At 39.6% G+C, this 22,535-nt stretch overlaps 2 protein-coding genes across 3 annotated transcripts; one reads left to right on the top strand and one right to left on the bottom strand.

The window, feature by feature from the left end:
• Positions 1–3,513: 3,513 nt before the first annotated feature.
• On the bottom strand, positions 3,514–12,698 carry LOC141811348 (uncharacterized). Of its 2 annotated transcripts, none has more exons than XM_074699372.1 (7): positions 12,452–12,698; positions 11,693–11,794; positions 9,565–9,654; positions 9,287–9,361; positions 6,319–6,389; positions 6,057–6,228; positions 3,514–4,769 (listed from the first exon to the last, which is right to left on the bottom strand). In XM_074699372.1, exons 2-7 carry the CDS (start codon positions 11,759–11,761, stop codon positions 4,554–4,556), a joined length of 693 nt encoding a protein of 230 aa, XP_074555473.1. In that variant the 5' UTR covers positions 11,762–11,794; positions 12,452–12,698; the 3' UTR covers positions 3,514–4,553. The 2 variants fall into 2 exon arrangements, with proteins under 2 accessions (XP_074555473.1, XP_074555472.1); XM_074699371.1 differs by having other exon boundaries at positions 3,515–4,769; positions 11,693–11,797.
• Positions 12,699–16,678: 3,980 nt separating this feature from the next.
• LOC141784529 (FH1/FH2 domain-containing protein 1) lies at positions 16,679–21,388 on the top strand. Its single transcript, XM_074662368.1, has 8 exons — positions 16,679–17,119; positions 18,532–18,672; positions 18,859–19,041; positions 20,095–20,214; positions 20,297–20,458; positions 20,541–20,773; positions 20,862–21,193; positions 21,273–21,388. The coding sequence occupies exons 1-8, from the start codon at positions 16,679–16,681 to the stop codon at positions 21,299–21,301; spliced, it is 1,641 nt and encodes a 546-aa protein (XP_074518469.1). The 3' UTR covers positions 21,302–21,388.
• Positions 21,389–22,535: the final 1,147 nt, after the last annotated feature.

Genomic DNA, 22,535 nt, shown 5'->3' with positions numbered 1-22,535 from the left:
ATCCCACTCCTTCTGGGGGCACGGGTTAGAAACAGCCATTTCCTCCAGTGCCCTCTTTAATTTCCACTAATCCTTTAAATCCTGCAACACTTTAGCACCACTCGAGTTTTTGCAAGACAGCAGTTCACTTACTTGCTTTAAGAGGAAAAACTCAGAGTGAAAATCCAGCAGCAGTCCAGTGAAAGGATGTTGTTATTGTTGTTGCGTGTCTTCACATGTCTGCAGGCACCAGCTGTGCTGTCCGTTTGTTCCTCTCCTGCCTTTCTCACCTCCTGCGTATGAGAATGGCATGACGACTTGCTATTTACAGTGTACCGTATCACGAGGTAATTGAAATTCAAGCCCACTTGGGCAGTCCGTGCAAGACATAACAAAGGTGGATGCGCAGTCATGGGAGTTATCCCTCATGATGAGCTGCTCTTGAGTTCTCAAATTTGCAGATGACTCGTTTGAGTAATAAACCAGGGGGTGATCTAGCCCCAGAGGCAGCTGGGTCCGTGCCTATTCAACTTGGTGAACTAAAACCTCTTGCCGTCTTAATATCGCACCATATGACTCTGTAATCAAGATTAAATGCCTTGCAGGTCATCAGTGGGATCACGTTGCTCCTCCACGTCCAAAGCACCGGAATCTGGGTCAAGGATCCCGAGTCGAGAGGGGAAGACGGAGGCAGAGGGCAACAAAACAACACTTTGACACCTGTTGCCCTTTGTGCTGACAGGAAAAACAGACTGCACAACCTTGACTTAGGAATTCATTGTGGGGGATCGGGAGTAGCCGACAAAGGCCCCTCACAGAGGCACTCGAGGCACTCTCTCCTTGCATTGTTGGGATGACTTCTACCTGGCTCCTGATGCAGAAAACAGATTGCATCTTGGTAAATAATTTGCAGGATTACATAAAAACACTTGCGCAGATCATCTTGTGTATATTTGTATCAGTGTTGCAGCTGTGTAATCAGAGAGTCAGTTTTACATCACAGCCTCTGACATGTCTGCCAGAAATACCACTTAAAGAAGAGCCCAGCAATAATTCACTGAACTTTCCATCCTTACGAACGCAGAGGAAACGTAGTCTCCCTGTAATTTGGTCGGTGCTTGCTGGGTTTCTTTTAAAACGCTTTGAAGTTGAAGCACCGTGAGTGGGTTGAGTTGCAAATGAAACTGGTGGGCACCACCTCGCTTTCAAACAAAACTCCTACCTGAGGACACAATGACTCTGCTCTTTCCACAGACATTAACATTCGAGACAGCACACACGTAACATTCAACCCCAAGAGGAAATGACAGGTTGCATTAAACAGAAACTGAAACTAAATTTTCAGGTGTTTATACCTGGCACGATGTGTACCTTAAGAAAACTCTTGTTCCCTCTGCAGCCCTGATTATCACCATGACTACACACGCAGTAAAGGAAGGAGCGACGGCCTCATTAAGGGACCCTCCCCCCGTAGGCCCTTTCCTCAAGAGCAGCAAACACTGCTGGGAAATAAAGCCTAACTATGTCCGCTTTCTTTTCCTCCTCAGGTCAGTGAAAGTGCAGGAAGTATTGTCATCATACACCTCGTTTTCTCAAGGGAAATATTCTAGGGTACAATTAATTTACAAGGCAAGTTTAGCATTAAGACAAGCGCTCATTTGCCAATAAAGGAGAGATGAAAAGAAACCCTTAATGGTCTCATCTGAACCGCTAACATGAAGCTCTAACTAGCTGCTCCAGGGCACTTAAGCAAAAGTTAGCTTATCTGAGGTTATCCTAGCCCAGTTTGTTAGGTTAGCTTAGATCAGAATAACTTCAATCAGTTTGGTCCAGGTTTTCTTAGCTTTGTTAATGAGTTAGGGTTAGATTAGCTAAAATAAGTTTAGCATGCTAGCAACAGGTCAGCTTCAGCCAGTTTAGTTCAGGTTAATTAACACAGATGAGTTTGGTTTGGCTTAATTTAGTTTGATTCAGCTTGGATCAGATTACATTAGCTAAAGCTCAGTTCAGCTAGTTAGTTAAGGTAAGGTAAGACTGACCAAGGTAAGTTAATTTAGATTAGAATGCTTGTTTAGTTCAGATTATCCTGGCTAAGTTTGTTAGATGAGGTCATTTGACCAATGTCAGTTAAGCCTAGATTATATTAGCTAAAATAGTTTATCTTAAATTAGCTAAACTGAAATTACCCTTACTCTATTAGGTTAAGTCAGTTAAACTTGGATTATATTAGCTAAAGTAAGTTTAGCATACAACAGTGCTGCTTTGGTCGGTACAGTTCATGTTAATCAAACAAAGGCTAGTTTAGTTAAAGTAAGTTTGACTTTGATTAATTATCTTAGTGTAGCTGGGGTTATGCTGGTTTAGTTTTTGAGGTTAGGTCAGTTTAGTTAAGTTGAGTTTGACTGAAGTTATCTTAACTTAGTGTAACTCAGTTTGCTAGGTCAGTCAGTTTAGCTCCGATTTAGCTTGGCTTTGATAGAGTTGGTTTAGCTTAAGTTTGTTTATTTGAGGTTTTTCAAGCGTGGATTAGTTGTAAGTTAGCTAAACTTCAGTTTGTAAAGTTCAGGTTAACCCACAAAGGATAGTTTATATTAGGTACAATCTAACTATGGCTATTTAGTTTAAGTTGGCTAGTTTAGATCAGTTTTGCTTAGGCTGGTTGAGCTGAGGTTGCTGAGTTAAAAGCAGGTTAGCTTTGCTAACTATCTTGCATTTAGTTAGACTGTTTGGCTAATGTGATCTTGTCTTTGGAGTGGTAATTTGTGGTCAGTTTTGTTTGGATTAGCTTAGCATAGTTTAGATTAGCTTCGGTTACTTTGGTTTGGATCAGTTTCAAGTTGGTTGCATTAAGATAGTGTAGCTTATATTGGTGTAGCTTGGTTAAGATAGCATCTTCTCTTTTTTACCCTGTGCTCGGAAGATATTGTAATTTTACTTTCTATTTCACTTTTTTTGTGTTTTTATACATTTTTTGATACTTCCAACTCATAATATTAATGAATGTCACATCTCTGTAAAATTGAACTTGTAACACTTTTCAAAGTAGGGTTTTTGTTAATTGTTCGTAAAAACAGCATTCAAACTAGGCTCCTCCTCCTTGGCTCAGTGCCAGCTGCAGCACACACATACCTTATTAACATAAAGCCAACTTGCGTTACTGTTGGGCCCATGCTGCTCTCCAAGCTCCAAAAAGCGAGTGAAAGTCGAGCTAAGTTTCACCTGTGTTTACGAAGAAGCTTTATCTGTTTGGCGTTTCATTTCTCTTTGGTTGTGTAGCCGCTATCGTGGCTGCTCTGATTAGCTTCTTCAACCTGCTTTCAATACGTAAAGTCACTTGCTTACTGGGTGCTCTGTGATTGGCTGATGTAACCACGCTTACTTTCCACTCAGAAATGTCACGATACAACATCCACATACATCAACATTCAGGCAGAGGAAGGGGTCGAAGCAGACACAGACACTGACACACGATGTTTTTCACAAGAGACACAAAAAGAAACCTTTTTTTGTTAAAATACAATCTAGTTTTATTGAGCTTCTGAAACACAGAGTACACAACGAATGAACACAGAAATCAAATTAAAGACTCCAGACTGGCATTACGACAAAGAGGAGAGGGAAAGGTAATAAACATGATCTTATTTTGAAAAGAAAGGGCTCCACTCTCCTATTGTGAAAAAAAAGAGAACTACAACTTTAAAAACATAGAAAAACATCGAGTACACAGTGCGGAGAAGCCAAGACAAAATGGCTTTGTTCCAATTATTTCAGTCTGAAATATTTCGCGTGACTGATTGTCAAGCTTATTTTTTCTTAAATAATGATTCATAAATATAAACATAAATATTATTAAATATGATAGTAAGACTCTTTTAAAATGGGAGTAAACTCTACTAAAGCTCATTTTATTCTGAGGTCGCTTTCTTTTACTAAAAAACAAACACGAGTGCAGCCAGAAAAGAAGAAGAAAAAGGAGCCATCGGTTTTCAAATCAGTCTCCAACAAGTAAAATAATACACGTAACCCTCTGATTAATCCAGCAGATGTACAGTAGATCATAAGCTATCAGATCTCTCCTGCTATTGCTTTTTCATTTAGGGCATGCTCTATTTTAGAATCAGTAGTCCCTGCTTTCATGAAATATATCCTCAAAGAGAGAAAAGAAGGAAGGGGACTGAGAAGGTGACGACAGTGCCAAAGAAACACGAGATGTTCGGTAAATATGCCGCTGCAGGAACGGAAGAATTGCATAGTTCAGCAGCATCGTGGGTATAATTATATGTTATTTTCCTGTTTGAGTGTACCTGCAGCCCTGAAACCTTGTCCCCCCCACGTATCACTCCTGTGGCTCGTTAGAATAAGGAGCGAGATGAGAGGTCTATTTTTACCAACGAGGGGGTGAGAAAGTGAGACAGAAGGTGAGATTTTTATGAGGCAAAAGCAAGCACTGAGTGGATTCTTAAAGTCCAGAATGAAGCTGCGAATATCAGTCCTGCCTGGTCTACGTAAGCACCAATTTTTTTCCCTTTTGTGCTATTCACTAAGTTGCAAATTTCTGGAAACTCAACGGTGGGTCAAGTGCTCGTAGCCCACGGGAGAAAGAAAGACACAATGACGATGACGAGGGAGAGGGACAGAGGCAGGGAGAGGAGGAGGATGAGAGGAAGAGAGGGCGATGGAGGCCAGAGAGACAGAAAGGGTCCGGAGTCTTGGGGGAGGTCAGTCGGGCTCTTTTGCTTCTCTGCGCTTTGGCGGCAGATCACCAAAGGTCGGACCTGCGATATGCTCTCCTGGAAGAAAAAGATGGAATGAATGAGTATTCGATTTTATGCTTCAAGCTTGCACAAAAAATATTTTTTTCCACAAAAAAATTATTAACAAACTGTAACCGAAAAAGGTTCCTCGTACCCTCGCTTGGTCCCCTCTGCTGGTCTGTCATACCTATTACCCCTCCACTGTTAGGGTTTCATCCCTTTCTGGCCCTCTTCGTGCTATGACAGTTGATACCATATATTATTTCCTCTGCTGAGTCACATGACCAGCTGCACGGAACTCCCAATCAGTGTGTGACATCATCACGGAACTCCTAATCAGTGTGTGACATCATCAACTGCAGCAGAGTGCAGGGTGAAATTTATTCACAAAAGTTTTGGAAACAACTCCTTAAAGAAGCAACAATTTTACCCAAATCTATCTTAAAACATAATATTTTTGTAGGAAATTCTGTCAGGAATCCATCCATGTCATTTTTAATGCTGTACAACGTTCACTTTTTTGTCTAGAGGCCTAAATGTGGCAGACAGCATGGTGTTGATTGAGCAATCCCATGCTTTTAGATGGAGGAAGCTGAGAGGGCTTCTTTTGGGTTTACCGACTTTGAGGGCTTGTCATTCCAAAACCGGGACCAAAACGTCCAAGTCAAGCACAGCTTTTGTAAAGCAGGGTCTAGTCTATCATGTGAGCGAATTTCAAGCCGATACCACTTATGGTGTCGGAGTAGATCATTTTTGCAGAAAAGGTAAAAATACAGCAAAATCTTATTTTGAAAGGCAAATTGCCGGCTTCCTGCGCGAGATAGGGCTGTGGTGCCCCTACCTTTTTTGTGGGTCTCAATGAGACGAACATTTTGATGTAGGTTTCATCTCTCTAGGGCCGTTTAAGTGTGCCTAGGTGGCGCTAGAGAGCAAATTATGGGATGTTGGGGGTCAAGTTTGGTATCATATTCAAATTTTTTGGCGATTGCGAGGTGTGTGCCGATTTTGGTGAGTTGTTGAGCAAAGGGGTCAAATTAGAGCTCAAAGACTGGATGGAATAATAAAGAAAGGGATGAAGAAAGGTGCCCTCTTCAGCAGTAAAGAATGATTAATTGGATCAAAAGCTTTACGTATATCAACAAAACCACCTTATAGCTGAAGCTACAATTTCAACAAATTCCATCACTGCTAAGGATGCTAATCGGTTGCTCCTAAACCCTGATGGTCACTTAAAAAAGGGAGTTAACTTAGTGATGCTAGCGTAGCATGTTCGTAGTTTAAAGCTGAACAGCCTGACACATGTGCAGACCCCGTGTTCTCTACCTCCAGTATGGTTCTGCTGTGCGCTCTGTCAGGACTCAGCCTGAGGTTCCAGCGATGCGACCTGTGGCTCCGCCCACCGTCGTCTTCGCTCTCCGTGGTGTCCTGCCGTGCCACCCGCGGCCGCTTGCGTCGCCGCGAGCTGATTCGCTGGAGAGAACCTGGCTCCTGGAGTCTGGAGTTGGAAAAAAAAACACACACAAGGTCAGAAACCGACGGTGACGTCACATCGCTGGGTGGGAATGTGCGTCTGTGCGCATCCAACCTGCAATCTGTGTCCTCTATATCAGCATCTGCATCGCTGTCTCCCTGAGGGTCGGACAGTACACACTCCTCCTGCAGAGGGATGAGAAAACACGGCCGGTCTCGTCAGAAACATGAAGATGTAACATGTTCCAGTAACTTCTGTTGGAAAGTTTTGACAAACGTGTTTGTCTGGGTGAAAATGTGAAAGCTTTTAATTGTCACAACCTCCACATTCCCTCCCTGGGGCTTTTATTTCGCAGTCATTGGATGAAACAGCAGTGAATCATCACTTTTACTATTTTCAAACTGAAAACAACAGATCATAGTGATGTGTGAGGGTCTGCATGCGTCACTTTGGATCATCACCATTGTTCTAATGCATGAATCAGCTCACATGACTAATCAGCTCAAAGACACTAACGTAGTGTTTTCTTCCTTTGGTCTTATTTACCCAGCAGCACTATGATCTATGAGCTCCCACTCACTGAGTGGATACATTGTCTAAAATACCCTGAGTTGCGTCTTTTGTTTAACAAAAACAACTGATTAAGGTTGAAGACACTTTAAAAACATCATCACCGAAAATAACTGACGCCTGGGCATCACCACAATATCACCCTCAGATATTATCCTTTGTATCTACAGCTGGTTTTGTTACCTTTATGGTTGGCCGTTTTTTTTTTAAATATTCATTTAATTCAGTCTTTTTTCAGTGACCTGCAGCTAATGATGCTAATTTGTTATAAAAAACATACATTTATATATCAATCAATAAACAACGCTAAATGGTGCGATTCAGTCCTGCAGGATAGCATGCAAAGTGGTGCCACTGTGGCGCAGATGTGTTAATGTGCGATTTTAACACACCACTGTAATGTTTTTAGGTGAAATTAAAAACTAACTGATGTGATGTGTTCAGGTGCAATTCAGAATAATAGACGCTTTCTTTTTAGGTGCATTAAAAACAAATCGATGCAATGCGTTTTTGGTGCGATTTAACACAAATTGATGTGATGTGTCGAGGTGCGATTCACGACAAAAGTTGATGCGTTATGTTTAGGTGCAATTCAACACAAACTCGTGTGTGTTTAGGTGCAATTAAAAACAATCTGGTGCGATGTGTTTAGGTGCAATTAAAAACAATCTGGTGCGATGTGTTTAGGTGCAATTAAAAACAATCTGGTGCGATGTGTTTAGGTGCAATTAAAAACAATCTGGTGCGATGTGTTTAGGTGCAATTAAAAACAATCTGGTGCGATGTGTTTAGGTGCAATTAAAAACAATCTGGTGCGATGTGTTTAGGCACAATTCAATACAAACTCAAATAATGTGTTGAGGTGCTATTCAACACAAACTCATGCGTTGTGTTTAGGTGCAATTAAAAACAATCTGGTGCGATGTGTTTAGGTGCAATTAAAAACAATCTGGTGCGATGTGTTTAGGTGCAATTAAAAACAATCTGGTGCGATGTGTTTAGGTGCAATTAAAAACAATCTGGTGCGATATGTTTAGGTGCAATTAAAAACAATCTGGTGCGATGTGTTTAGGTGCAATTAAAAACAATCTGGTGCGATGTGTTTAGGCGCGATTTAACACAAACTAAAATAATGTGTTGAGGTGCAATTCAACACAAACTGATGTGTTGTGTTTAGGTGTGATTCAACATGAAATCAATGCGCTGTGTTAAGGCACGATTCAAAACAAATCAATTAGTTAAGTTTAGGTGCAATTCAATACAAACGAAAGCAACGTGTTTAGGTGCAATTTGACACATAGCGATGCAATGTATTAAGGTGCAGTTCAACGTAAATCGATGCAATGTGTAAAGGTGTGATTTAACACGAATGGATGCAATGTATTTAAGTGAAATTCAACACAGATAGATGTGATGTGTTAGGGTGCGATTCAACACAAACTGATGTTACGTGTTCAGGTGTGATTCAATAAAAACTGATGTGATGTGTAAAGGTATGATACAAAACAAACTAAAGTGATGTGTTTAGGTGCAAATCAACACAAACTGATAAAATGTACTCAAGCGCAATTCAACACAAATAAATGCAATGTGTTGAGGTGCTATTTAAAACAAATTAAAAAGATAAGTTTAGGTGCAATTCATTACAAACTATAGCGATGTGTTTAGGTGCAATTTAACACATATCGATGTGATGTATGAAAGCACAATTTAACATAAATCGATGCGATGTGTTAAGGTGCAATCCAACACAAACTGTGTGGATGTGTTCCGGTGGGATTTAAAACAAATCAATGGGATGTGTTTGGGTGCGATATAAGATAAATCGATGCAATGTGTTGAGGTGTAATTCAAGACAAATTGATGCAATGTGCTCAAGTGCAATTTGAAACGAGTCGATGCGATGTGTAAAGGTGTAATTCAACGCAAACTGATGCGATGTACTAAAGTGCAATTCAAAACAAACTTAATAGCTGTTTTTAGGTGCAATTTAACACAAATTGATGACATGTTAAGGCGCAATTCGACGCAAACAGATGTTTTGTGGTTTGGTGCAATTCAACACTAAGTGTGGCTTCAGGGATGCAATGAGATCAAGATACTGTACAATATGATACTACATATGAAACAATGTGTTACAATTAAGCAATGACAGTGCAGTTTGATATGCTATTCTACTCTACTGAACATAATGATACAGTATGATATCATATTAACCATTTAAATACAATATGAACAGATATGACAACATTCTTTTTACAATATTTTCACGTGATTTTTTGTGTTCAATCCAAAAAATCCAAAATGAAAATATTATCTTTTAGCTCCAAAAGAGTTAAAACTCCATTTTCCTTTTACATAATCTTTTGGATTTGGCCTCTGTGTCTTGACCTTCGGGACGATGTTAGTCATAAATGTGTCACTTGCAATCACATTCTGCAGCTGCTGACCAAATTAAAAACATCAAAAAGATCCTTTTATTTCTGAATTTTCTAATTAGGATTCACATTACCTCAGTGCCGTATCCCTCCGAGTACCTGGTTATCATTACTCTGTTTTTTCCACAGTGTTCACATCGCAGTGTGTCCTGAGAACAAAGGAGACTTAATTAGATTATTCGTTAAAAGTATTTTTAAGAGCCGTCTGCCAGCGCTTCTTTTTAGACTTTCAGCACAGGAGCAGACAGACTGAGAGGTCAGTGGGATGTTAGGATAACGCATTTAGATAACACATGAAGAAACACTCTGAGTGCCGGCCACGGACACTTAGGTAGGAAGCCTGAGCACTCACCGGCGTAGGCGTGTGTGCTTCTGAATAAAGTGTACAGGGACCGGCCTCGCACAGACACACTACATCTACCTCTCCGCAGCTCGCCCCCATCTGAGACAGAGAGACAAAGACAGAGAGGATAAACAACAGTGAACTGTTGACTTATGAGGAGCCTCTTGTACCTTTTATCTTTACCAAGCTGCACATTAACAAAGCCCGGTAAAGAAACTGGGGTCTGCTTTGATAAACGCAAACTTACATAACTTACAATCATGTGGAACAAATACAGATGTATTCACTCAACACTTTTTAAAAAGATTTTTGTTTTGTGTTTTCCTTTTATGCAGCTCAGCAATGGAACTGCAGGCTTTTAACCTTCTCCACCTACTGACGTTTTAAAGTGCTCAAAGTGGCAAATGGGTGACCGGCACTGTCCAACATCTGAGTCACTAGAGATGATAAATTACAGCTACAATGATTAATGTTCAAGAGAAAATTAATCATCAAGGATTCCTTGGGATTTAGAGTTTTTAAAAATAACAAAAACATTCGCAATATGTCCCAAACATACAAAATGCCAATATAGAAAACTAAGTTTCATGATAGGATAAGACTTGATATAATACAAAACAATGAGAGGTACATGATAAGACATGACATAATATGACATGATACCATACATCATGATACTATATGACATAGTAAGATATGATAACATGATAGCAAATAAGATGGAATGACACACATACACACACATACAATATGATTTAACAATCTGACACAACATCATGCAACATGACGTCATATCATGTCATATTTTGAATCACAGGACTCCATAAAAAAAGGACATGATACCAGACAACATGGTCAAACATGAAACAATCTGATACAACTTGGTATGAGATATGACATGGCTTGATGAGACACAACATGATGCAACATGATACAGCTCAATACATAATATGAGATATGATATGGTATAAAATGATATGATATGATATAAGATGTGATTTGATATGAAATGATATGTTATGATATGATATGATATGATAAGACATGATAAGACATGATATGATAAAATATGATTAAAAATACTATGATCATGTGATATGATACAATTTGACATATGACATGACATGATACGACATGATGCAATACATCATGATACAATATGACATGATACAATATGACATGATACGACATGATATGATATGATATGATATGATATGAAATGATATGATATGATATGATATGATATGATATGATATGACACAACCTGATACAACTTTGTGCAATATGAGGTTGTATCATGGTTTGTATTTCTGTAACGTAATATGTCATGTATTATGTCATAAGAACTCGGTACTGATTCACGTAAAACCAAAAGGTACCATTTTTAGGTCCCTAGATGCATCATTGTGACTGTGAGGGAGTAGAAGAGTAGGTGATTTTCCATGCTAGACTTGAACACAACATTCCAAGGTTATATAGTGACGCATGAGTATGTTAAATTAGAAAAAGAGAGATTTTGTTATTAAACAAAATTATATTTTTTACCGCATAAACACCAAAAAGTACAGAAATTGGTACTGTTCAGTACGGAAACCAATTGCAGGTACCAGGCATCAGTATCAAATGTGAAAGGTACCCATCCCTAGGTGATATGATACAAGATTATATAATTTAACATGACCCAAAATGATATATGATAAAAAATGCCATGATGATGTGACGTGATATAATATGACATGAATTGATGCAGTTTATCATGATACAGTATAACATGATATGATATGATACAACTTGATACTACCTGATATGATATGCACAACTTCAGATTTATTTTCTGTGTACAGACAGATCTCGTACTGGTAACCTAAAGTTTAAGGACGTCACTTTGGGCTTCTAGAAATTATATTTAACAACAACATGAAAATTTATAGAATTTCAAATTTTAAATTCTAGATCATAAGAATAAAACAAGATTTCATAAAATGTACAGATTAAAAAAACACTCAGATTCTTGCACTACACTGGCACAAAGGCAGGCAGTTTGTAAATTCAGAGTCAAGGACAGGTATGAAATGACTGAAAGCACACGTTTATGAAGGTGGGCAAATGTATAACAGTAAATAACAAGTGACCTCACCTCGCAGTCATTGTCAGACGTCTCGCCGGAGGAAAACAGGCCGTGGGAGTCAGATTCCCTCCGCAGCATGACCTCTGACCTGGCTCACTTGCTCACATAGACCTGCTGGAGGACACAAATACAGCATCTGGGTTACTTCAGCTTGAGTTGTAGGGGATGTTTTTCAAATGTTCAGGCTTGAAAAACAGTGATAACTTAATATTATCAGCTTGTAATGTACAAAACTCCTGATTTAAGCCTAGGTTTAAAATTTATATTGTAGAAATTGTATCTGAAGCAGTTAAGTTCACAAATTAATATGTAGAATTATTAATATTATTTTTTTATTATTCTGAAAAATAAAACCAAATTATTTTGTTTCTTTTACTGATATTTCGCTCTTAAACAATAAAAAAATGAAGGCTGTGTTGACACTCTTACCATGTTTTGTAAGGTGAAATATTTTCTGTAAAGTATATTTGTTTTCTGGATGTTACAGAGGATGCTGTCTCTTCACAAGCATCTGGGTCCAGAGATTTCTCATCACAGCACCTCAGCGTAACATCTGCTCAGCACTGGCCGCACTCATTACGTAACAACCCACCAGTCAATGTTAAAGCCGGACAACTTTTCAGACAGACATTCAAAGGCCAAAGATGTTGCTCGTGTTCAGAGATGTCGGTTTTTTAGATGCGCGCAGCCACGTGAATTAATTCAGCTCAGTCAGGAATGACAGTGAGCAGCACTCTTGGTGAAACAGAGCAGAGATTTCAGTCTTACCTCAAACGCATCCTGTCCAGGACGAAGGGAGAAACCGTAAAAAGTGAACGCGGCTCCGTGTTTCTAGAGGATGAGCAGCAGGACGTGGCGATGTTTCTCATTGTGGCGCGGGGAAGCCATGAGCTCGCGCTGCCTGTAAGTGTTTGACATTGTAACAAATCCTCCGTGTGATGTCAGCGCGAGCGATGACAGGCAGCCAGCTACAGAGCGGGAAGCGCGCGCTCACTGGGGAATGTTCCCAAAACATGGCGGGAGCGCGGATAGCGGGATTTCCGGGATTTTCAAAATAAAATAGTTTATTACGGAGAGTCAAACGACGGATGAGAAACGCTTGGACATATATACTTTTCTTTTCTTTTCTTTTCTTTTCTTTTCTTTTCTTTTCTTTTCTTTTTACAAATGTTTATTTACATGCTCAGTTTACAACCTACACATATAGGCCAAAAGTGATACAAGACATAAAACAAGACCCATAAACAATAAATAAATGCATAAATAGTAACAGTAGTAGTACTAGCAGTAATAATAAAAAATAAAAAAAAAATAAGAATAATAAAACAACAATAATTATAATGAAAACAATAATAATAATAATAATAATAATAATAATAATAATAATGATAATAATAACAATACAAAATTTTTAAAAATCATAATCGTAATAATCACTTTAGCTGACAGTATTTCTTGCGGTAAACAACAAATAATGTTGTATTTCAAGATAGCGCAACACAAAATTGATGGCTGAGTTGCAGACTAAAATAAAAATAACTTTAAATAGGTTGATAACAAAAATGTGCTTGTGTAGTTTGTTGTATTTTGCTATTGTTCTTATTTAAAGTAACAAAAAAATTGATTTTTGTTTTTTTTTTAAATAAATTTTAGGTAAATGTAGCCATTTTAATTCTAATAAGATATTTTCGAATGAATTTTAATGTAACTTGCTTGGATTTTAGATGTTGCCATACAGTAAAAAAAAAGCTAAATGATGAATATGATTTTCTAACATGATAATAAAAGTAGAAAACATAAAAGCTATAATTAGAAGAACAGAATAAAAGTACTTAGATTGGAAAAAAAAAATCAAATTATCAGAGTTAATTTAGGCACCAGTTTCAATTCCTGGATGACTCTTGAGTTCAATGTGAGGATGTGGTCCAGGTTTAATAACATCCACTTCTCACTCCCCTTGCTAGTTTCCTTTTCCATACTCTGTCCTGTACTTTCAATAAAGACAGGAAAGACCAAAATATCAAACAACTTCACAAAAATCCATCTTAAAAGCTCTCCTTCAGCCTGCTCACAGCCCATTTGTCAAACCTGATCTGGGTCTCTTGGATCGTAGCCTGAGTGTGGTTCTGTGATCATCAGGTCCAAAGTGATGAGTCTACATAGTTTCACCACCGCTGCATTGTTGTGAGGAATGCATGGTGCAGAACGGTATGCTAGTTTAAAATAGTCTTGACGGAAAATGAGACGTTGAGATGCTCAGAAAAATGTGGGCACATTCAAAGGTGTGTTTAAAGCGGTTTTTAAAGAATTCAAGATGAGACTCGGTTTCTTTCAGGATGGTGCTAAAAAAAACTTCTGCTGCTGAGGCAGAGCTCCTGCTAAGTGCTCTTTCTCTTTATTAGGACTTATGAGTGGTGTTCAAAATGACCTTTCACGACAAATCCAAGCTCTTGCTCCGGACGTCTTCTGTGTCACCAAAGCAAAGCCAACAGCAATTTCATGTAATTGTTTCTGCCTTGATCTTTATCTTTTTCTGTGAGGGCCACCGGAGATGGACTACAGTCAGTGGTTAGGGACAAAGTGAAGGAAGATGAAAGGGGATGTTCGGGTTTATATATACAACCACCAACAACAGACACACACGAAGAAAAACAAATGGGAATCTGTCTGTTTACGCCACACGGTTGTAAAATACCATACTGCTCAGAATGCGACGTAGGGATGGGACGTCAGAGCAAAAATATCATTCAACAGTCACTGCTGAATATTTGCTAATGTTTGAATAGTTCCCAAAAAGTTGGAGACAAATTTGCTAAATAAATATATATTATTAGATGAAAAAAAGCTAGCAGCAAAACAAAAACCATCTGGGGGTTATAAGACATTACATTGAGAATTATAATGGAAAAATAGTCACAATTTTAATTTTTTATTATTTGACCTTTTTTTCTTCAAATATTTGCGAAAAATTTGGTACTCAAGTATTCAAAAATCCTGCTTCATTCGCAATAATAAGGGTTGGGTTAAAAAATGACCTAGTTTGGGCTGTTTTATAACCTAACCGCTGGGTCATTACAGCACCAGCCCAGCAGTTGTTAATTTGACCCAGCAGGATACCTAGATTCTGGGTCTGGTTAATTACAATTTTAGGCTCAGTTAAGTCAACTAATACATGCATAAAAAAAGGTTGGTCCAATTTAACTTTATTTTTGACACATTTCATAAAGCCATGAAGCACTGACAGCCAGTCTGTGCTGTGGAACACAGACAAGTGGTTGGTGCTGTGGAGCACAGACAGTCATTTAGTAGCATGAGTGGTACAAACAGCCACTGATCCCCACAGGGTCTCATATCAAATGTAAGGTGGCTGGTGAATGTCAGATGATTTGCAAAAGCTACAACACGAATGGAAGCTAAAAGAGGTTAGTTATCCCAACGGGAACCAAAAAGTTGCGAAAATAAGTAGATGATTATCTTTATCAACTTCATCTATGACAAATAAAACTTTGCAGGGGTCTCACCTTGTATCATCCTTTATAGTACTTATATTTCTATATTTTCCAGAAAAATATGTCTTATATTTAGCTCTATGAATCAATAACATTAGCATTAAAGCTACATTTATCGTAGCTGAAGGTAAAGGAGAAAACAGTCAGTTATTTACTTTAATAACTTTTTCTGTGCCCATCAGGAAAACTGTCCTCTCAATGTCTGTTTTAGCTTTTGCAAATCGGCCACCGTACAAATGTGTTCCCTCCTCACAAAACGTTGTCACAACAACAGTGTGTTCCTAATTTTACGCAAGGAGAAACTGATCAAATATAATTAATCTAGTTTCAAATTCACTCAATTTCAACTATAGAAAGTTTAAAAGAAGATGTAGTTGTTTGGTGTAACTAACGAATGCTGAAAGAAAAAACAGAGGCTCCAAATCCTCTTTTGCAGCCGGCTTGAAATCCCTGTTTACAGATGAATGTCACAAAGAGTTTAAGCTTCCCAAATAATGCACAGTTTGGCCAAAATGTCCCATGAGCCCTTGTGCCGCCTCGGGGCCAAAGAACGAGATAAAGTGTAATTACAGGGAGACCTAATGGCCGAGGGAGGGATCGTCATTTTGGCTGCATGTCAACCGTGCAAATGACCTCTGAGAACAGAGCTGCATGCTCGAACCATGTTGGGCTCCAATTTCTTTCACACGGTTATAATTTGATGCATGTCATAAAGAGAAGTATGGTGAAAAGTTTTGGTGAAAACGCACCCCTGTCTGCGCTCACATGGGAGAAGAAGAAGTAGAAAGGGGCAGTTGCAGATCTCCAGAAGCAGATACAGAAGTTTGTGTATATACAAGGAGCAATACAAACAGGAGATGAAGTCTTGATAAGGAAATTAAGGGAAAGGGTGCAACTCAAATAAACCATGACTAATGCACAAACGGGCCAAATGCCTCTTTCGTCTCTGAAACTCGTCATCACTTGCAGAAAAAAGAAACCCAGAGAGATGAAACTCAAAGGAAAGCTGCAGAGGCATTTGCTTTGACTCTCTGGCAGCAGAATTAGACGCAGGACCACGCAAACATCCGTCCACGCTCACATGAATTCTTCTCCTTGCGCCAGGGTTGCAGGTTTTTGGCGTGCACGCAGAAAAGAACAGCTTACTCTTGGATCAAAGCGCCACTCGTTGTTTTAGATTGAAAGGTCAGTCGCTGCAACCCCGAAGCAATTGCAGGTTACGGTGCAGGGAGAACACCCAGAGGTGGTTCAGGGATTGTGATTTGGTTGTGCGAGTTATGCGCGTCAGTGGTCAGAAAGTGAGACTGACTATCCACAGACATCTGAATTCAAAGTGTGAGGTGTTTGCTGAGTGCACAGTAAGAAGAAGAGACAAGTAGACATGCTTTCAGTGAGAAAGATACTCCTTACTTTTCTTTCTGAATAATCTTGTGAATCTGGATTTTATCGTTGATCTTCCGGACAACTTCTCTGCTCGGGAACAGCAATGAAGGAGTCGGATCAATCCAAGGAAAGCCCCCCGACTTGGGACTTTGACCAGTCTTTCAAGTCTTTCCTTCAACCGGCTGCACGTCTCTGCTTGAACACCTTAGACTTCTCAGACCTCTGGGATGAAGAAGACAGCACTGAAGACGAGGGAACCAGTGAGTCACCAACGAGTCTCCAAGCTCCCCCAGCACCACCTCCTCTACCTCCCCCTCCTCCGCTGACCTTGACCCCCAAAAAAGGTGAAAGCATCAAATGTCGAACCTTGAAGCTCCACTGGAGGGAATTGCAGAGTTTGGCTCCCCTTCCCAGGATGACCCGCTTTGGGACTCAGACTATCTGGGCTGGACTTGAGCCAGTCCAGTTGGATACAAACCGGCTGGAGTACTTGTTTGAATCAAAGGGTGGCTGCACCAGTTTTAATCTGATTTCTGGGAGGCAGGTGAGTGCGATGAGAGGAGCCAATTTCACAAAAATGACCGTCGACTCAATTGCTTGTCAAATCTACCAATGGGGTAAACTCAAGTTATCTTGTGCACAAGAGTTATTTCATTATGTGCTTAGGTTTCTATCTTGTGCACACAAGGCTTTGTCTAGTGTGCGCAGGTTGTTATCTTGAGTGCACAAGTCATGATCCACATTGAACAAAAGTTGTTATCTTATGCGCACACGATCTTATCTTGTTCATGTTGTTATTATCCTAAGTACACAAGCTGTCATCTTGTGTGCCTAAGATATGAGTCATTCTCTTGGTGACAGAAGTCATCTAGTGCACAGATTTTATCTTCCACACTTTCGCTGTGATCTTGCAAGAACAAGTTCTCACCAGTCTTTCTATTGGTTATAAAGTTGTTATCTTGTGCACGTTAGTTGTAATCTTGTGTATATGATATTTTCTTAAGCATTCTAGTAATTATCTTCAGAAATTTTTTTATCTTGTGCACAAAGGGTCTTATCTTGTTCATGTTGTTATCATGTACACAGAAGTCATAATCTTGTGCACACAAGTTATGAACCATTATCTTGGTATCTTAGTTGAAAGTATAAAAATGTCTCTGATTACCCCCAGAGGGTCAAGCACAAAACATATGATCTTGTTGACGAATGTAAACAAAGGGTCTTAACTTGTGCACACCAGTAATAATCTTGGGGGATACAATGTATCTTGTGCATTCAGATGCCACCTTGTACCCACAGGTTGTAATCTTGTTTTTTTTTATGTTTCTAAGCACAGATGTCATTATCTTGTGCCCACCAGTCTTATCTTGTGCGCTTTAGATGCAAACTTAATGTGCTCTTTATTACATTCAGCACACAAGTTATTCATATCTTGAAGACAAAGTTGTTATTTTGCTCAAACAGGTTTCATTATGTTCATTTGGTTATCTTGTACACTCAGTTTTAATCTGGTGCACGCAAGTAATAGTCCCATGTCTTGACTCCTTGCAGACAATTCAGGCATCAATTTTGTCTCTTAATACCTTGAAATTGTCTTGAAAAGTCAAAAAAGTCAACTAATCTTGACTAGTCAGATGGATGGGGCTCATATTAAGAGTAATAAGACCAGTTTCTGAAGTGTACTTAAGCTGTCTTCTCTGTTTTCTGTCTCTGCTTTGGACATCAAAGATTTATGACGCAACGTAAGGCACCAGTTTAATCACATTAGGACAATCTGCTCTGTGTTACTTACCTTGGATGTACAGCTTAACCAATTAGTCTTAATTTGGCTATTGTTCCCAGACAGAGTTTGAAATAAAGCATTAAAGTCACACTCATGTGATTCTGACATTCAAATACACTTAAATGTTAGTCTTGAGTAAACTGTCTGAGTTTTGTCTCTTTCCCCCGACACAGAAGCAGCCGTCAGTGTCTGTGTTGGGAGTGAAGAGGAGTAACATCATCACCATCGCCCTGAGCAGCCTGCCCCCTCCCCGCCTCCTCCCCCCTGCGATCTACAGCATGGACAGCAGTGTGCTGGACAGAGAGGACGTCCAGGTACAGTAGAGGTCATGTCTGGTTGAATCTGAGCTTCAGCATTTGCGCAACCTTTAGCAGTCTGCTTTAGTTGAACAGGCATTTTTGTGCCCTTTCCATATTTTTATACCAGTAAAATAAAACAGGAGAGAAGTGGATGGAACAGTTCTGAAACACGAGTTAACCTAAAATCCCTTCCCAACACAGCGACTTCAAGCACTCATCCCGACAGAGGAGGAACTTTGTCTGATCAAAGAGGCCAAAGCTCAGAACCCAAAGTCTCCCCTGGCCCCGGCTGAGCTCTGCCTGCTTACATTAGGAGAAATAAAACATCTGGACACCAGGCTGCAGCTGTGGTCCTTTGCACTGGACTATGACTCCCTGGAGAGGGTGAGTAAGGGGATGAATGTGAGGTTAAAGAGACAAAAAAGTAGTTAATCTGCAAAGCCAATAATGTCCCATAATGAGAACTTCAATCTTGTGTGAACAAAACATAATCTGTAGTGCCCCTTACATTATATCTTGTGCAAACATGTTATCTTGTGTGTACAAGTTATGATCTCATGGAAATATCTGGTGTACTTACAGTTTCGACTTGTTTGTACTAGTTATTATTTTATGCACTAAAGTTATCCCTATGAGTGCTGAAGGTTCATCTTGTGCACTGAAAGTTTATCCTGTTGGCACACCTTCCTTTCTTGGGGACAAAAATAATCATCTTTTGAAAACAGAGGGTTCTGTTATCTTGTGTACAAGAAATGTTCGACACATTATCTTGGGTGCACAAGTTCTGAGTATGGAGTCAAACGTTTTGCCTTGTGCATAAAATCGTAATCTAGTGGACAAGTCTTTTTTTGTGCCCACGTGGTTTTTTATCTTGTGGACAGAAGTTATTTTCCCTTGTACGCCAGATCTTATCTTGTACTTTTAAGCTCTTGTCTTGTACACATAGTTATGTTTGGTGACAAAAGTTATCTTGTGCACACAAGATGTTGTCTTTCACATCTAAGTTTTAATCTTGACAAAAGTAAGGATCAAATAAAAAGCATGTATCTTTTTGATTCATTATTGTGTAAACACTGGGTCTCATCTTGTGCAACCAAGCTTTCATCTTGTGCTCTGAACCTTTTTTATCGTGGATTTTGTTATCTTGTGCAGAAGTTATTATCAAATGGGACAAAATTTATGATCTGATGACAAAAAAGTAATCTTGTCACCAAATTTATCTTATGCACACATTGCTTTGTCTTGTGCAGACGTTTTTTTTTTTAAATCTTGTATGTTAACGTTATCATGCTGCCAAGGATTATTATTACATATAGGCACAAACTATATCTTGTGCTCATAGTGTTTTATCTTGTGCATTTTTTAAATCTTGTGGATGAGATCTATTATCTTGTGTGTTCAAGACTGAATCTTCTGAATGTGTCCCTCCTCTTATAGGAGATTGCTGAGCCACTCTTTCATCTGAAGTTAGCCATGGAGCAGCTCTCCGCCAGCCAAACCTTCAGATGCATTCTCGCCACAGTTTTAGCCATCGGTAACTTTCTTAATGGGTGCAAGGTGAGCGTTTTTGAATCCCTGTCTTTATCATGCAACATTTTTCTCTATCTCGTATACAAACTTTGCATTTGGATGCTCAAAGGCCCGGGGTTTTGAGCTAAGTTACCTGGGAAAGCTGTCCACGGTGAGGGACACTCACACTCGCCAGCCCCTGCTGCACCACGTCTGCGTGCTCCTGATGCAGCTCTACCCGCAGACATCTGACCTCTACTCTGACATCACTGCTGTTACTAAAGCTGGGAAGGTGTGTAGCTAAACCTGAGTGTGTGTGTGATTCTCTCAGCAGAGTGTATTTTGTAACACAGCTCGACTTCTCGTCCGTACAGTGCGACTACTCCCTTGTCCACACAAATCTCACTCAGCTAGAGGCCGTCTGCAAAGCATCATGGGACCAGCTAAAGATTTTGGACAAAGTGGATGATAAGAAAAGTGGGAAGCTGGAGAAAAGGAAAGATGAGGTAGCGGATGGTACGCTCAGGAACAGGTTGCCGAAGATTTTCAAAGAGTGCGAGGAGAGGTTGAAAGTCTTGAGGGCCGTCCATCGTCGAGTTATCAACAGGTTGGTTCAGGGACCACGTGTTCTTAGATTTGACGTAAAACATGCAGAAAAAGTCACAGAAATGACGAACAAACTTGTTTTGCTCTAGGTTTCACTCTTTCCTCTTGTTCCTGGGCTACTCCCGAGCGATGGTTAGAGACACCAAAGCAGAAGACTTCTGCAGAACCATCAGTAACTTCTCTCTAGAGTACAGGACAACACGGCAGTCCATTCTCCAGCAGAGGGAACGGGAACGGCAGAGAAGTGGAGCAGAGAGCCCCGGCCTGAACACGCCCTCCTCCAGACGGAAACGACAACAAGCGCCGACTCAGGAGAATGAGGAGCAGTGTCGGCTCGAGGAGGTGCTGAGGACACCAGAGTCTGTCCTGAGACACGACGGCACTTTGCCACGAAACAGGAGGAGGATGGCTGATCTACAAGGTTTTTATGTCATTTACCTTAAACCAAACTTAACCTGTCATCCAGCAAATTTATCATAACTTTCTTCCTTTTTTTACAGGTACATTTTCACTGAAACTGAAGTGGTGAGCCTCTTTTACAGCTTTCAAACCAACCCAGACTCTAAAGTAACAAGAAAGCTTGTGATGAGGACCAGTGCACGGCATTTCACACGCCTTTAGCTTTTAACAATGTCTAAATGTGAATGTTAGGATTGACTGAAAATTGATTAAACATGAATAAAGCACGTATTTAAATCTCGCCTCCGACACTCATTTTGTGTCTTCATGTTAACATGTTCATGAGAAGTGAATACCTTGAAATTTGTTAGTATATGACTTGTACATTGACAGATGACGCCACAAATTGTAGAGTCCATGAAACCGACAGTCTGTAGCAAGGGAAGCTAAATTAGCTAATAGGAAGCAAATCACAGCATTCAAACTTTGTTGTTGTTTACATTTGTTCCTCCACATCAAATTAAAAAGAAAATTACAATTTTAGGATTAAATTAACTTTTAACATCCATGTTGCCATTACCTTGTGAAAAAAAATTGTGCTCAAACTTTAACATGTGAATTACCCTATGTTAAGTTTATCACTGTGTAACATACGGGGGTAGTCCCTGTGACATCATCTGTATAATCCTGATGCAGAGTAATGAAGATGATCATTGGCAGGCGCCATGTTGGATATGACGTGGGCTTTGGGCTTCCTTTGAAGCAGCTAATGCATTGTTGCGTAGTTTGAAATGTGTCAACAAGCAAATGTTGTAGTAGCTGTCTTTATGTAGCACTATCGCTGGTTAGCTGTGGGCTAACATGACTGCAAGTTAACACTTTCAGTTTGTATGTAGTTTATTAGCTGTCCATATTTAGCGTAGCTGTAATGTTTAGCGCTAATGAATCCTGGTTAGCTATGTCTTGCCAGTCATCTACTAAGCAGAGCTAGCGTAACCTCACTCTTCATTTTATTGATAGACTCTTAAGTTTGAACAGACCACTTCAGAATAACTGCGGGTTGAAATCAATATTAGCATTAACAGTTTAGCTCCTGTTTTAGCCTTTAGCCTGTAGCTTGTGCACTGTCACTGTCCTGCTTAGCTTTCCTGCTCTTGTTTCAAAGTGTGGATTAAAACCAGGCATATATCTAGAAAAGAGACTTTTGAAGATCACTTAGAAACTCCTAACAGTCCCTCAAAAAGAATTTTAACTTCTCAGGTCAAATCTTTGGCTGTGTTGTAACTTGGATGTATGATTTGAGTCCTGTTACACTTTCCCCCAATCTCCCCTAGTCTCCATAGTTGACTTATACTGAACATTAA

The sequence above is a fragment of the Halichoeres trimaculatus genome, unplaced genomic scaffold (genome assembly GCF_033239565.1).
Source record: "Halichoeres trimaculatus isolate MK-OKI-2021-1 unplaced genomic scaffold, fHalTri1.1 fHalTri1_scaffold_22, whole genome shotgun sequence".
Taxonomy (NCBI): domain Eukaryota; kingdom Metazoa; phylum Chordata; class Actinopteri; order Labriformes; family Labridae; genus Halichoeres; species Halichoeres trimaculatus.
This window is presented reverse-complemented; position numbering and strand designations above follow the sequence as displayed.